The sequence below is a fragment of the Typopeltis vanoorti genome, chromosome 13 (assembly GCF_054136105.1).
Source record: "Typopeltis vanoorti isolate ZY-2024b chromosome 13, IOZ_Tvanoo_1.0, whole genome shotgun sequence".
NCBI lineage: Eukaryota > Metazoa > Arthropoda > Arachnida > Uropygi > Thelyphonidae > Typopeltis > Typopeltis vanoorti.
The window spans coordinates 16,664,623-16,677,165 of record NC_143561.1 but is presented as its reverse complement, the minus strand read 5'-3'; the positions used below and the strand labels follow the sequence as shown (position 1 = coordinate 16,677,165).

General features: G+C 34.9%; 1 protein-coding gene across 2 annotated transcripts in view; it reads right to left on the bottom strand.

Annotated features, from left to right (window-relative positions):
- Positions 1-12,543, bottom strand: part of LOC150099954 (uncharacterized) — a 257,685-nt gene that overhangs the window by 52,110 nt on the left and 193,032 nt on the right. For both annotated transcript variants that reach the window (XM_090402731.1, XM_090402732.1), the window contains one exon: positions 9,305-9,373. In XM_090402731.1, coding sequence (XP_090258857.1) covers positions 9,305-9,373 — 69 coding nt within the window. The remainder of the gene's footprint in view (positions 1-9,304; positions 9,374-12,543) is intronic.

Below are 12,543 nucleotides of genomic sequence, written 5' to 3'. Positions count from 1 at the left end.
ACAATCCTCTGTAGCTTCCACAAATTTGGTCCAACACTCCTCCGTTTACAAAACTGAGATAGCAAGACTTCCTTAAACTTCTTGTATTCAAATGTTTCCTTAAGTATAGGAGATGAAAAAAAATATGTCTTAGCTTTACCAATTAGTTTGTTTCTAAGTAATACCAACAACTGAAAGTCTGTCCAACCTGCTGTTTCTCTGAGTTTCTCAACATAAGTAAAAAAAGATAATACATCATCAGAGTCTTCTCCTGAAAATTGAGGAATTACTTGTTGGGGGTTCATACTTCTAAAAAAATTCACTGTCTTCCATCTCTGAATTTGAAGTAACAGCCATTGTGATAAATGGAGTATTAATTTAATATAATATAATCCTTTAATTTCAAAAAAAAAAAACTTTATCTTTGCCTGATTTCTGATTACAACCAGTTCATTGTGATTTATTCAATTTACTTTCTAAATTTTCAAGGAGCAATTCCACAATTATTATTACCAAGTTAAATTAAATCTGTTAATCCACAGCTGTTAAATTACTTTCTATCAATTAAATCACATCCTGTCGACTGCGCCATTTTGTCGTGACGTGTTCTCTTGCCGTTCGAATCCGCCATCTTGCTATAAGTCACTTTTATCAAATAAAGGGAAACTAATTGCAAATTAATCACTGATCTAAGGGTAGAGAAATTTCTATTATACTGCACCACTCTATCCTTAGATAAGTCTATATGAATTAGTAGGATTAATTCAAAATTAGTTAGCAGTCTTTTCACTCATTCAGGCCGATGGTATTTATTTTCTTTCCTTCTGGGATTCCCGCTAGATCCGAATTTTTGTGAACGGTGCAGTAAAAAGAAATTCAGGCAAACACAATATTTAAATTAACAAACAAAACATTTAATATATGGTTATATAACAATTACATAAATTCCACTTCTAAATATGACAAACCAGTCAAGTTAGCATATCAAGTCAAGTCATTCATATTAATCCAATCTTCCAAACTTTCACATATAAATTCACAGTTTCAGAATCACAAAGTTCCTATACCCAACTTATTACAATAGAAATTCTTAATTAATCAGTTTCCTTGTATCTCTCAACTACACTCTACGATTGACTCATAACAGGCACTAACCACGGCAGATATCATTTCAATGTCTATAGTTTCAACTCTCAGCCTCGATGGTATGCTACAGTTAATGTTAGAAACAGCGCAACGGAACTAATACTTAAATCTGCATACACTGATATAAACTAATAGGACTGTCCTTACCAGAAATAATCTTCAGTACTTCCAATTTTTTGTGAGCACACTTTCAAATTGTATTTATCACACTTGCGAAACACTAAATAACTAAACATTACTAATCGCGCTTCAAAAATCCAGATAACAACTATAAGGTACATTAATTATTCTTATTTATCATTCATCAACTAGTTTAACTCCGTACAATTCCCCTTCATGGTAGTACAGAAATAAGTCGTAATTGTAGACTGACTGGATTTATTCAGTATTCTTCTTTGAATGTCCAGTTCTCTAATTATCCGATTACGGCAATAATTTCTTTTTATTACTACGGCTGGTTTTGCTTTCAGCCAACTATAAGATTCACTTATATAAAAAAATATCTACTCAACTCCTATCCTTAGGAATCTTTTAATTACTTCTACTTCTTTAGTTTACTTCCTTGCTACCTTATAGTTCCAAAGTTCCGTTCCGACTCCCTACTTACTACTACGTATCTACTTTCTCTTCTCCTCTACACGCTCCCTTCACACGCGCTTGTTTATTTCCACGCGTCTCTATGACAACCGATAGACGTAAACATTCTCGCGAATGTTACATTAGGCTATACAACTACATAGAGTTATTACATAACATTAAGCTTTCACAAAAAGAATAAATAGAATAATCGCATTTCAACAAATGCGTAGTTAAATTACAAATATAAGACTTTATAATATTGACATAAGAACAAATAAAATAGCTTAATAACATTTAATACAGAATCTATTTACCATTAACACATTTCTTTGATTAAGCAATTAAATATTTGACATAATTAAGGTAGTTATATGATATCAATTATAATTTATGTTATTTACATTAAATAATATTTACAAATATAGTTCTTGTGACGGAAAATCATGTTGGATTCTGAATCAAATAACATTTATTCTATTTTCTACATAATTAGAATCCAACACTACAAAGGTGCACATTATCTCAACTGTTATTTATCGTCTTTATGGATCACATTATGAAGTGGTATCAAATCTGATATCAAAATTGGTAATGTTAATCTCAGCTCTACTTTGTGTGTGTATTATGTTCCATCAAGTTGTTTCCGACTCCTGGTGACTCCACAAACATACACTCTCCATTCCGATCTATCCCTGACCATGTCTTTCAGAATCTCCAAGCGCAATCCTCCAAGTTCCTTCTTTAACTCCATCCACCCATTTAATTCTTGGTTTTCCTCTTTTCCTCTTCTCCTGCTTCCATCAACTTTAGCAAGCATCATCTTCTTCTCCAGACTGTCATTTGCTCGCATAATATGTCCGAAGTATGACAATTTTTGCTTGATGATCATAATTTCGAGGAAGCAATCTGGCTTTATTCTGTCTTTCTCAGATTTACTGGTTTGCTTTGCAGTCCATGGTATTCTTAGTAAGCGTCTCCCAACACCTAATACAAATGCATCTATCTTCCTTCTTTCACTCTTTCTCAGGGTCCAAGTTTCACATCCATACAGTACTACAGGGAATGCCATTGCTTTCACGATTCCGATTTTTGTTGCGATGCTAATATCTTTAAAGATCTTGCTTAAATTTGTCATTGCTTTCTTTCTGAGTAATAATCTTCTTCTAACTTCTTCAGTACAATAACCATCTTTATCAATTCGAGATCCTAGGAGCACAAAATTGTTAACTGCTTCCATTTTCTCCCCATCTACTTCAAAATCATTAAGTTCACATGTTGCCATAACTTTTGTCTTTTTGAGGTTAAGTTTAAGACCATATTTAGCACTTTCTTTAACTTTCATAATAAGTTTCTCCAGATTTTCTTTGCATTCTGCTAGCAAGGTGGTATATCATCTGCATACCTCAAATTATTAATATTTTTTCCACCAATTTTAATTCTAACTGAAGACTCCTCCAGCCCTGCCATTCTTAAAATGTGTTTGTTGTACAAGTTAAACAGGTATATGGAGATAAAATACATCCTCGTCGCACCCCTTTACCTATTGTGAAATACTCAGTTTCTCCAAGATCTGTTCAGACAATAGCTTCTTGTTTAAGCTCTACTTTATGCAGATAATATTATACTCCTAAATAAATCCATTACAAGTCTGCCGGATTCTAAATTGAATAACTGCTGTAATAAACCGATATGAAAATGAGCAATAAAAATACAAAGATAATGAAAACAGGCAGAAACACTGAAAACATCAACTGTATACTGAATGAAGACCCTCTAGTACAAGTAAAACATCCTAGCTATTTATGCACAAATTTTAGTAAAGGTGGCAAATTAAATATGGAAATAGGCAACAGTATTAGCAAAGCCTGTATGGTAGGAAGTCAACTGAAAATATTTATATGAAAGAAGAGAAAAATTAGTCAAGACACTAAACTAGCTATATACAAGACATGTTCAAACCAAATTTAACTCATGAATCTGAGAACTGGTTAGACAGAAAGCACATGATCAAATTAAATTAAAAATGCCAAGAAATTATATTCTTGTTTAATCCTTTAGGCAAGCATAAGCAGAGTTTTTCACATGAAGCTTCTCCACAACTAGGTTACTTGTATATAGAAACTAATAACTTCTATAACTTTCAACCTTTATTGAGATCTCATCAGCAGGAACAAGATCCAGAAGAAGCAAACGTGAAGTAATGCAGAAGTCATATATATCCCATATACATGTAGTGAAAAAGGTGTACACCTCATTAAAATACTCTGGATTAATGCAACTTGTAGAAAGTTTAAGGTGAAGTCTTTAGCTTCTATACATAAGTAGCCTAGTTGTGAAGAAACTTCACACATGAAAACTTTGTTTGCTTACACTTTGATAAAAGATTAAACAAGAATATAATTTCTTGAATTTTTTGGCATTTTTAATTTAATTTATAATCAAGTGAAAAACTGCCTACAGCTTACTCTAATCTAGATTATTTTAATAATAAGGTGTTACACCTTTTCACAAATTCCTGTTATATACCCTCGGGGGTGTATAGGTGAGGTGGGGGCTGAAAAGTTGTGATAATCACCATGAAGGAATTGAGGTAGAACCGTGTAATTTACATATTATTCTACACATTCCCCACGAAGTGTTATACATTTTTTACAACACTGCTACGTCATTTGCAATCCTCTGAGGAAAAAGTCTTTCCCTTGCTGTACAAACCAGTCCTTTTTTGTTCTAGTTGTTTGTCAGAACTTTTCAGTCCCCCCCACTCTTCATATATATCTTCTGTATTACTACAGTATGCAAAAAAACAGTACTAAATAACTTTAACAATATATATATATATATATGATTTGTGGGTGCACATATGATAATATGTGCATCCACAGTTATTGGTGTAATCTTGGTCAAATAATGCATTTACATGCTTGAAATGGGCACCTTATCTTTCAAGACAAGTTTCGTCATGCATGTGAAAGTACTTTGCCATCTTGGAGAACAAGGGTTGGGACATCTGCTGGACATATGTAAGAAATACCTATTCCTTCAACAAACCCCAAATAAAGGCATCATGCAATGTGAGATCAGGAGAACATGAAAGGTACGGGAACTTTGTGAACCTCGAAATGAGCCTCCCAGGAAAAGGTTCTGATAAACAGGCTCTTAGAACAATGTATTCCAACAGGATGGAGCACCATCCTGTTGGAATACCTGTGCACAAAATGGAATGCTTTTTGTATGAAATATCCTATACAAATCCTGGGTGAATGGAACCAAACATTCTCAATGATGTAGCATTCACCATTCAAGATCACGGTTACACCACCCTCTTCAACAAAGGAGGGCCCAATTATGTTATGGCTGGAAACCATATACCATGCAGTGCCCTTCTCACTGTGAAGAGGTTTCTCTTGGACAAATTCATATCTTGAGAAACCAAGAAACCTGTAGGTTCGTCTGTTAGATGGAGATGCATTTTGTCCGAGAACACAGATTATGGAGGAAGGACAGATCTTCATAGACATTGGCTAGCATGCGTACACAGTATTCCCACTGTGCAGCATAATCCATTGCTTTTAAACATTGATCCACCTGAATGTCGTGAAAAGGTACCCAGCTCCTCAAGGATTCTCTGTAGTGACCACCTCAGTATACCAAGTTTTAATCATCATGTTGGAGGCTTAATGGATTGTATACAGCACTCAGAAAGGATTCAAAACAGAAATTTCTATAATTAAAAACTTCCTATATTTCGTCTCGGTCAATGAGACATCTTCAGGGATTACAAAAAAACTAATGTAATATAAAAACAAATAACAAACAATACTAAGCCCAACCATGTGGGTGACATTAAAGTCCTATCTAGGTGGAGCGCCCTCTAAGGGGCAGTTGTAGATGGCCTGGAATGTAAAGTGGGGCCTCTGGTGATAAGCGTTTCCCAAATCTTAGGAAGCTTAATGCAACTATATTTGTTAAGATTTGGTTGATTCCTGAGAGCTGCTGCTGCTGATTCTAAGAATAGTCTTTCTCTTTTGAATTTGCTGTGGTGGAGCACGGTGTTTTTCTCCATGAGCTCCTGTGGGTTGTATCCAAGACATGGTCAGCCAGGCATGACTGACCATAGTCGTGGTTGCAGATGTATGACTTATGTTCCTCCAGGCGGATAGTAGCTGATCTTCCTGTCTGTCCAAAGTACACCAGTTTACAGGAACAGGGTACTTTATAGACTCCAGGCACTGAGAGAGGAGGGAGATGATCTTTTGTAGAGTGGATAAGGGTAGCAAGTTTGCGATGGGGCTTAAATGCTGTGTGTAGGTTGTACTTTTTTTAAATGTTGGCTATTTTTTCAGATGTGTCACAGATGTAGGGTATGGTGATGTCATTTCTAAACTCTTTTTGAAGAGAAGACCAGGGAATGGGGGAGGACCTGATTATTTATTTATTTATTTTTAATGCTGTGATCGTTGTAGCCATTGGAGAGGAAAGTGTTGTGTATGTGGTCAAGCTCAGTTGTAAGGGCAATCTTTGTTCCCACTGGAACAAAGATTGTGGGCTCTCTTGGTAAGAGTTTTTAATAATGCCATATTGTTGAGCAGGGTGGTGGTGGGAGTGTTTGTGGATGTATCTGCCTGTGTGCGTGGGTTTTCTATATACCGTGAAGGAAAGTATACCATTGGGAAGGCGTGTAACTAAGGTATCTAGGAAGGGTAAACAATTTTTCTTTTCCTTTTCCATCATGAAGTGGATTCTTGGATGCAGGCTGTTGAGGTGACTGAGGAAGGCATCTAATGTGTCTGGGCCATGAGGCCAAATAGAGAACACATCATCTACATATCTTAGCGAGATGGAAGGTTTGAGAGGGGCTGAGTCTATGGCTCGTTTTTCAAAATCTTCCATATAAAAATTGGCAAGGGGGGGGGAACCCATGGCGGTTCCTTCTATCTGCTTATAGATTTTGTTCTTCCAAGAAAAATAACCAGAATAGATGGTACAGGAAAAGAGATCCAAGATGTCAGAAGGAAAAACGTTTTTTAAGAGTACTAAGGTATCAATTAAGGGAATATTGGTAAACAATGAGGAGATGTCACCAATATGTCTGTATTATTTAAGGTTAAATTTTCTATGAGGGTTTTGAAATGGATAGAGTTTTTTTTATATAGGATGTGGAAAGTCCAGTGAGGGGGGTCAGAGAGTTGGCCAGCTGTTTTGACAGTTTTCAGCAAGGTGAGTTAGTGGCATCTACTATAGGTCTTAGTGAGGAATTAGGTTGTGAATTTTTGGTAAACCGAATATTCAGGGGGGACGGGAACAGAAAGGTTCGAGTTTTTTCGTGATTTCCGGGGGCCAGGAAGACACTTTTTTAAGTAAGATTTTTAACGTATTTTTTTGGGGTCGTGTTCTAGTGGGGTGTAGGTAAAGTGATCTCAAAGGATAATCTCCATTTTTCGATTGTATTCCGTGGCATTACTCTTATCAGCTCTGGTAATAACGATACTTTTTTCTTTTCGTAATTTCATGAGAGCAGTGCGTTGGGAGGATGATAAATTACTTTCTGGAGGCAAAGACTGGGCGAGGATGTTGCTGACGTCAAGTCTGATGTTTGCTATCTTCGGCGTTAAGCGACAGATCCCACGTTCGACATTGAACATTACATTAAGCACCGGCACTTCTTTCGGAGCGACCGTGAAATTGTGGCCAAGGCTTAGGGCACTGACAGCATCGTCGTTGAGCCTTTTGGACGATAAGTTAACTACTGTCTGGAATGGTTGAATTTGCAGTTGCAGCTTGGCTTTACAAAGGTTGTTAAATTTCTTGATATGTTTATTTTTTGAAATTCTTTCTGTGCGGAAGGCATGGATCTCATGGGGAAAAAACTACCATGCTCCACCACAGCAAATTCAAAAGAGAAAGACTATTCTTAGAATCAGCAGAAGCTCTCAGGAATCAACTAAATCTTAACAAATATGGTTGCATTAAGCTTCTTAAGATTTTCAAAACGCTTACCAGAGGTCCCACTTTACATTCCAGGCCACCTACAACTGCCCTTAGAGGGTGCTCCACCTAGATAGGACTTTAGTGTCACCCACATGGTTGGGATTAGTATTGTTTGTTATTTGTTTTTATATTACATTAGTTTTTTTGTAATCCCTGAAGATGTCTCATTGACTGAGTTGAAATACAGGAAGAATTAAATTCTGTTTTTAATCCTTTCTGAGTGCCATACACAATCCATTAAGCCTCCAGCATGATGTCCTCACAGCACTTAAGCCTCTACATACGGACCAAGTTTTAATGCTATTAAGCATCGACTGCATTTCGAAGACTAACACTTGCTCCAGTAAACTCTTAACACAAATTCTCATTTGTGTTAAGAGTTTGTGGTCTCTTCAAATGGCCTTTGCATAACGACAGAACACTCCTGATACATCAGACTTCTCGATGAAGGCAATAATGATACTATTATTTGGGACACGCTTATGGAAATGATGAACAAACTGCTCACAAACATGGATGCTTGGACCATTTGCTCTACTAATCCCATATGAACAAAAATAATGCTCAACAATAAATGTCTTTTCTTCAAACATCAACACCATTGCGACAGCTAAATAATTTTGGAGACTCTACAGGTGATCTTCTATTAATGTGCATGCAGTTGAACGGCACATCTCATAGCATATACACTGAAAGGGAGGGGGTTGAAGTTAAGTACTGTTTTTTTTTTTTTGTACCATACCACATATTCAGGAAAGTGTTAGCATAGTTAACAATTTTCTGAATACAGTATGGTCATTTAAACAGAATAGAAGAAAGAATGTTAGCAAAACAAATTTTTTTTGCCAAGATGGCAAGAAAAAGACCCACAAAAAGATCTAGGTGGATTGATAAAGTAAGAGCACCTTAGAAAAGAGAAATGTAAAATCTGACACTACTGAGTCCTGACTGATAAGATTAATTTGGAAAAAAAAATTGTTGATAGAAAGTTAGTAATGATAGAACTTTTTCATGTAGTACTATCACACAATCCAAAACTGCTTTCTGGAATTTCTAAATTTTTTTGCCTATCATACACAGATAAAAGTTTTGGTTATCTTCCATCAGATACTGCAGATCTGGTGGAATAAAAAAACAGAAGCTGTTACAAGTCAGAATCAGCAGCTTTGAAATACGCTGAAAATCTCAATAAGTTTGGCTGTATTAACTTGCCAAAAAATCTGGAAGACAGTCATTTTAAGATGAATGTAATACTTGTAAACTTCTTTTTTCTTCCCCAACAACAGAAGACACCAAATGAGGTCTTTAATGCTTTTTGTCTGTTCATTAAAGTTTTAAAATTGTTCCGACTATTAACCTATTGTTGGCACTTGCATATCATGACAACCATTTGTATTGTCTAGGTATAAAACCAGAGAAATATTACCAACTAGATTAATAATCTTGTATTTATTTCTTCTATGGTGCTATGAATTAAGCCACAGAATTACATTTGTACTATTGCTGTGAAACCTACAAGTTTACTATAATGAGAGTCAACTGTACCACTACAAAGTTCATATTAATTTATTTATGATGAGTTTTATTTATAAAACAGACATGTAATACTTACGTGGATAAGTGAGGAACAAAGATATACAAAGGCACAATTTAACTAAAAAGGCAAAACTGAACTGACCATCTGCAAAAAAATAAATTAATTAAATAAAATAAAATAAAGCAGCAAATATTCAGAGTTCTCAAGTTATATTATTGTATCTTTTGAATGATAAGTAATATATTTACAATATAACAGTATATGAACAAGTGATCAAAGCATTATAAGACAAAAATTAATATCATAATGAATAAATCTCATGTATATATAATAGTATATAAATAAATAAAAATATATTTTAAATAAAATATTATTATTTATATAATTTATATACAATATTATATATATAGAATAGTATATGAACAGGTGATCAAAGCATTATGAGACAAAAATTAGTATCACAATGAATAAATCTCAATTACCGATAGTTCATAATTCCAGATAAGTAATAAGATTTTAGAATGGTCTTGTTATTCTTTTTGCTTGGCATATCAGGAAACAATGCGATTCACTGTATTTTCTTGAGGAAACAAAGTGCCTTACATTTGTGTACAAGAATGATAGAAGAACCAGGATTGGGTGGTCATCTTACAGTGAATGGGCACAGAATCAAAAGGTAAAAAAAAAAAGATGGCTCTAACTTATAAAGTTGATTCTGATACTGTTTAAAGATGTTTTTGAATCTTAAGAAATTGTACTAATCATAACAAAAACGATTTTATTAATGTTCATAAAATCTCTTGATGGTACCATTATAGCTGACCACATAGTTTCAGTGATATCACAATTCCAGCCAGTGTCAAACATTATACATATCTGATCTCTCTCACTCTTTCTCACTCTCTCTCTCTTTTTTTTTTTTTTTTGTGTGTGTGTGTGGGGGGGGTCCCTCTCTTTTTCACACACACAAAGTTTCTTATGGGAACTCATCCAATTCCAAAATATTACAATATTTAAGTGCTTGATACTGATATTCTGGCAAGATAATCAGAAATAAACACTTATCTTCTACTTAACTTGATTATTACTTATCACTCAAATAATAAAAACCCAAACTTGCAGCCTCAACAAGTACTGCTTGCAATCCAAGTTACATTTCACATGATTCCTTCAATACTACGGGCTGTCATGGAATGTCAGACCTCACAAATGTGGAAGCCACATGTCAGAGCATGCCAAACTTAGAATACCCCCCCCCCCCATTTTATCTGCTCTGTTTCAAAATTTCATTGCCACACTTTGTGACATTGATTTGTCTTCTCACCAAATTCTGACAACTCATATCTCCAAAGAGCTTGATTTTCTGGAGTCCAATTGCTGCAACAGATGTTTCTTGCAGATATCAAATGTTCACAACTCAAACTGGCTTCCTTCTATTACTTCACCATTCAAACTGGAAGAGCCTAGTATTTGCTGTTAGTAATGATCTAATACAAATTATTCACCAGAATACCAGACCCATCCTACAAACATCCTATACTCTTTTTGAACCAGTTCTCCTAAATATAGTGTAGATGTCCTCTCTCTTGGCAACTCAGACCATAATTGTGTCTACATTTCCTTTCTTATAGATCCTTCACCCATTATTCTCAACTTTGTGTTGGATAGCACTTGCCTACAATGATAAAAAATGGGATGACCTCTGATCAAGTAACTGAAATAGTCCTTGATAAAATGAGGACCTTCAAGCTGTTTCATTCTCCACAATCCAGTTTGATTTTCTTTTATAAAATCAAAGAAATGTTCATAAGAAATTCAAATTCAAAGAAATTCATAGTTCAGCCAATATAGACTAAGCCCTTTGGTCGGAAAAACCTGGGTTCGATTCCCATCCATGACCTGAGGGAACCTTTATATCTGGTCTGTTTCGACTCTGTTTTGTGAGTTAGCAGATCTTATACAGAGGTAGATGGCTGTTTTCACCCAGAAACTCATTTTTTTGTCCTCAGAACAAGCAAACTGGCCCTGTGAACACAAAGATCTACAACCATGAATACTTACAACATGCAATGTGGAAGAAATAGGGTCCTCACCACACTAACCTTATGTCTGTAGTCAACCTACTGGATGGAGATGACACATGATGATGATATACAAAATATCCTACAAGGAGAAAGTTTCACAATGAAGTGAAACAAATGACACAAGAAGCTGTGGAGTGGAAAAATAGATAAAATTCATCCAAATAAAATATTTTTAAAGTAGCAAGGTAATGGTTTTCAGAGAATATAACTATTATAAAACAAAATATAGGAAACAGAAAAGGAAAAGAAATAAGGATAATGACCAGCATGGTGAGAAAAGCAGAATCAAATGATTCTGCTTGGAGGTTTGGAAAGGAGTGGAAAGAGGGTAAGATACTTATATTACATAAAGGTGGCTCCAAGACAAAAGTAACAAATTGCAGACCAATTATTATCTCTGAAATGTTGGTTACACTATTGGAAAAGTTGGTTTAAAGTAAAATTCAGGAATGGGTGGATAAAAATATGATACTTTATAGGGGACAGCATGGCTTTTTAAAAGGTAGTTCATGCCACAGTAATTTATTCACATTTTATAATAAGGTGGCAGCAGAATTGCATAAAGGAAATGGCTACACTTCCTTTATCCAATAAAGTCCCTAGTCTGCACAAAAGCGTGTGCGGACTAGGTTCTTACTTGGAGAATGGTGAATGAGTGGAATAGTGCAGAGGTGGGGGGGCACTCCATTCCACAATAGTGAACAGGTTTAAGGAGATATATGATAGGTACTGTGTTAATGTACAGTGAGTCTTTGACTATATGGAGTGACCATATAAATAATAATTCTCCCTCCTATATATCAGACTTGAGGGACTCTCAGCTAAATGCAGGGTACAAAATATAAGCAGGAATATTAAAAGAAAAATTAAACAATATTGTAGAAAGCAAACTACTAAAAGAACAGAATGGATTCTGAAAAGGTTGATCTTGCATAGACTCAATATTTACTCTAACATTATTAACTGAAAAGATAAGGGAATTTTGAAAAGAAACACACATGACCTTCATTGATTATGAAAAAGCCTATGATAAAATTAATAGAAAAAAATTATTTAAAATATTAACTGATCTAATTATACCAAACTAGCTCTTACTGTCTATTCAAGAAATATATACAGAAAATAAGATAGCAGTGAAATTAGAACAACTATCCGAATTGAAATATATATCAAAAGGAGTATGGCAAGGTGTACCCTAACACCCCCCCCCCCTACTTTTTGATATATATT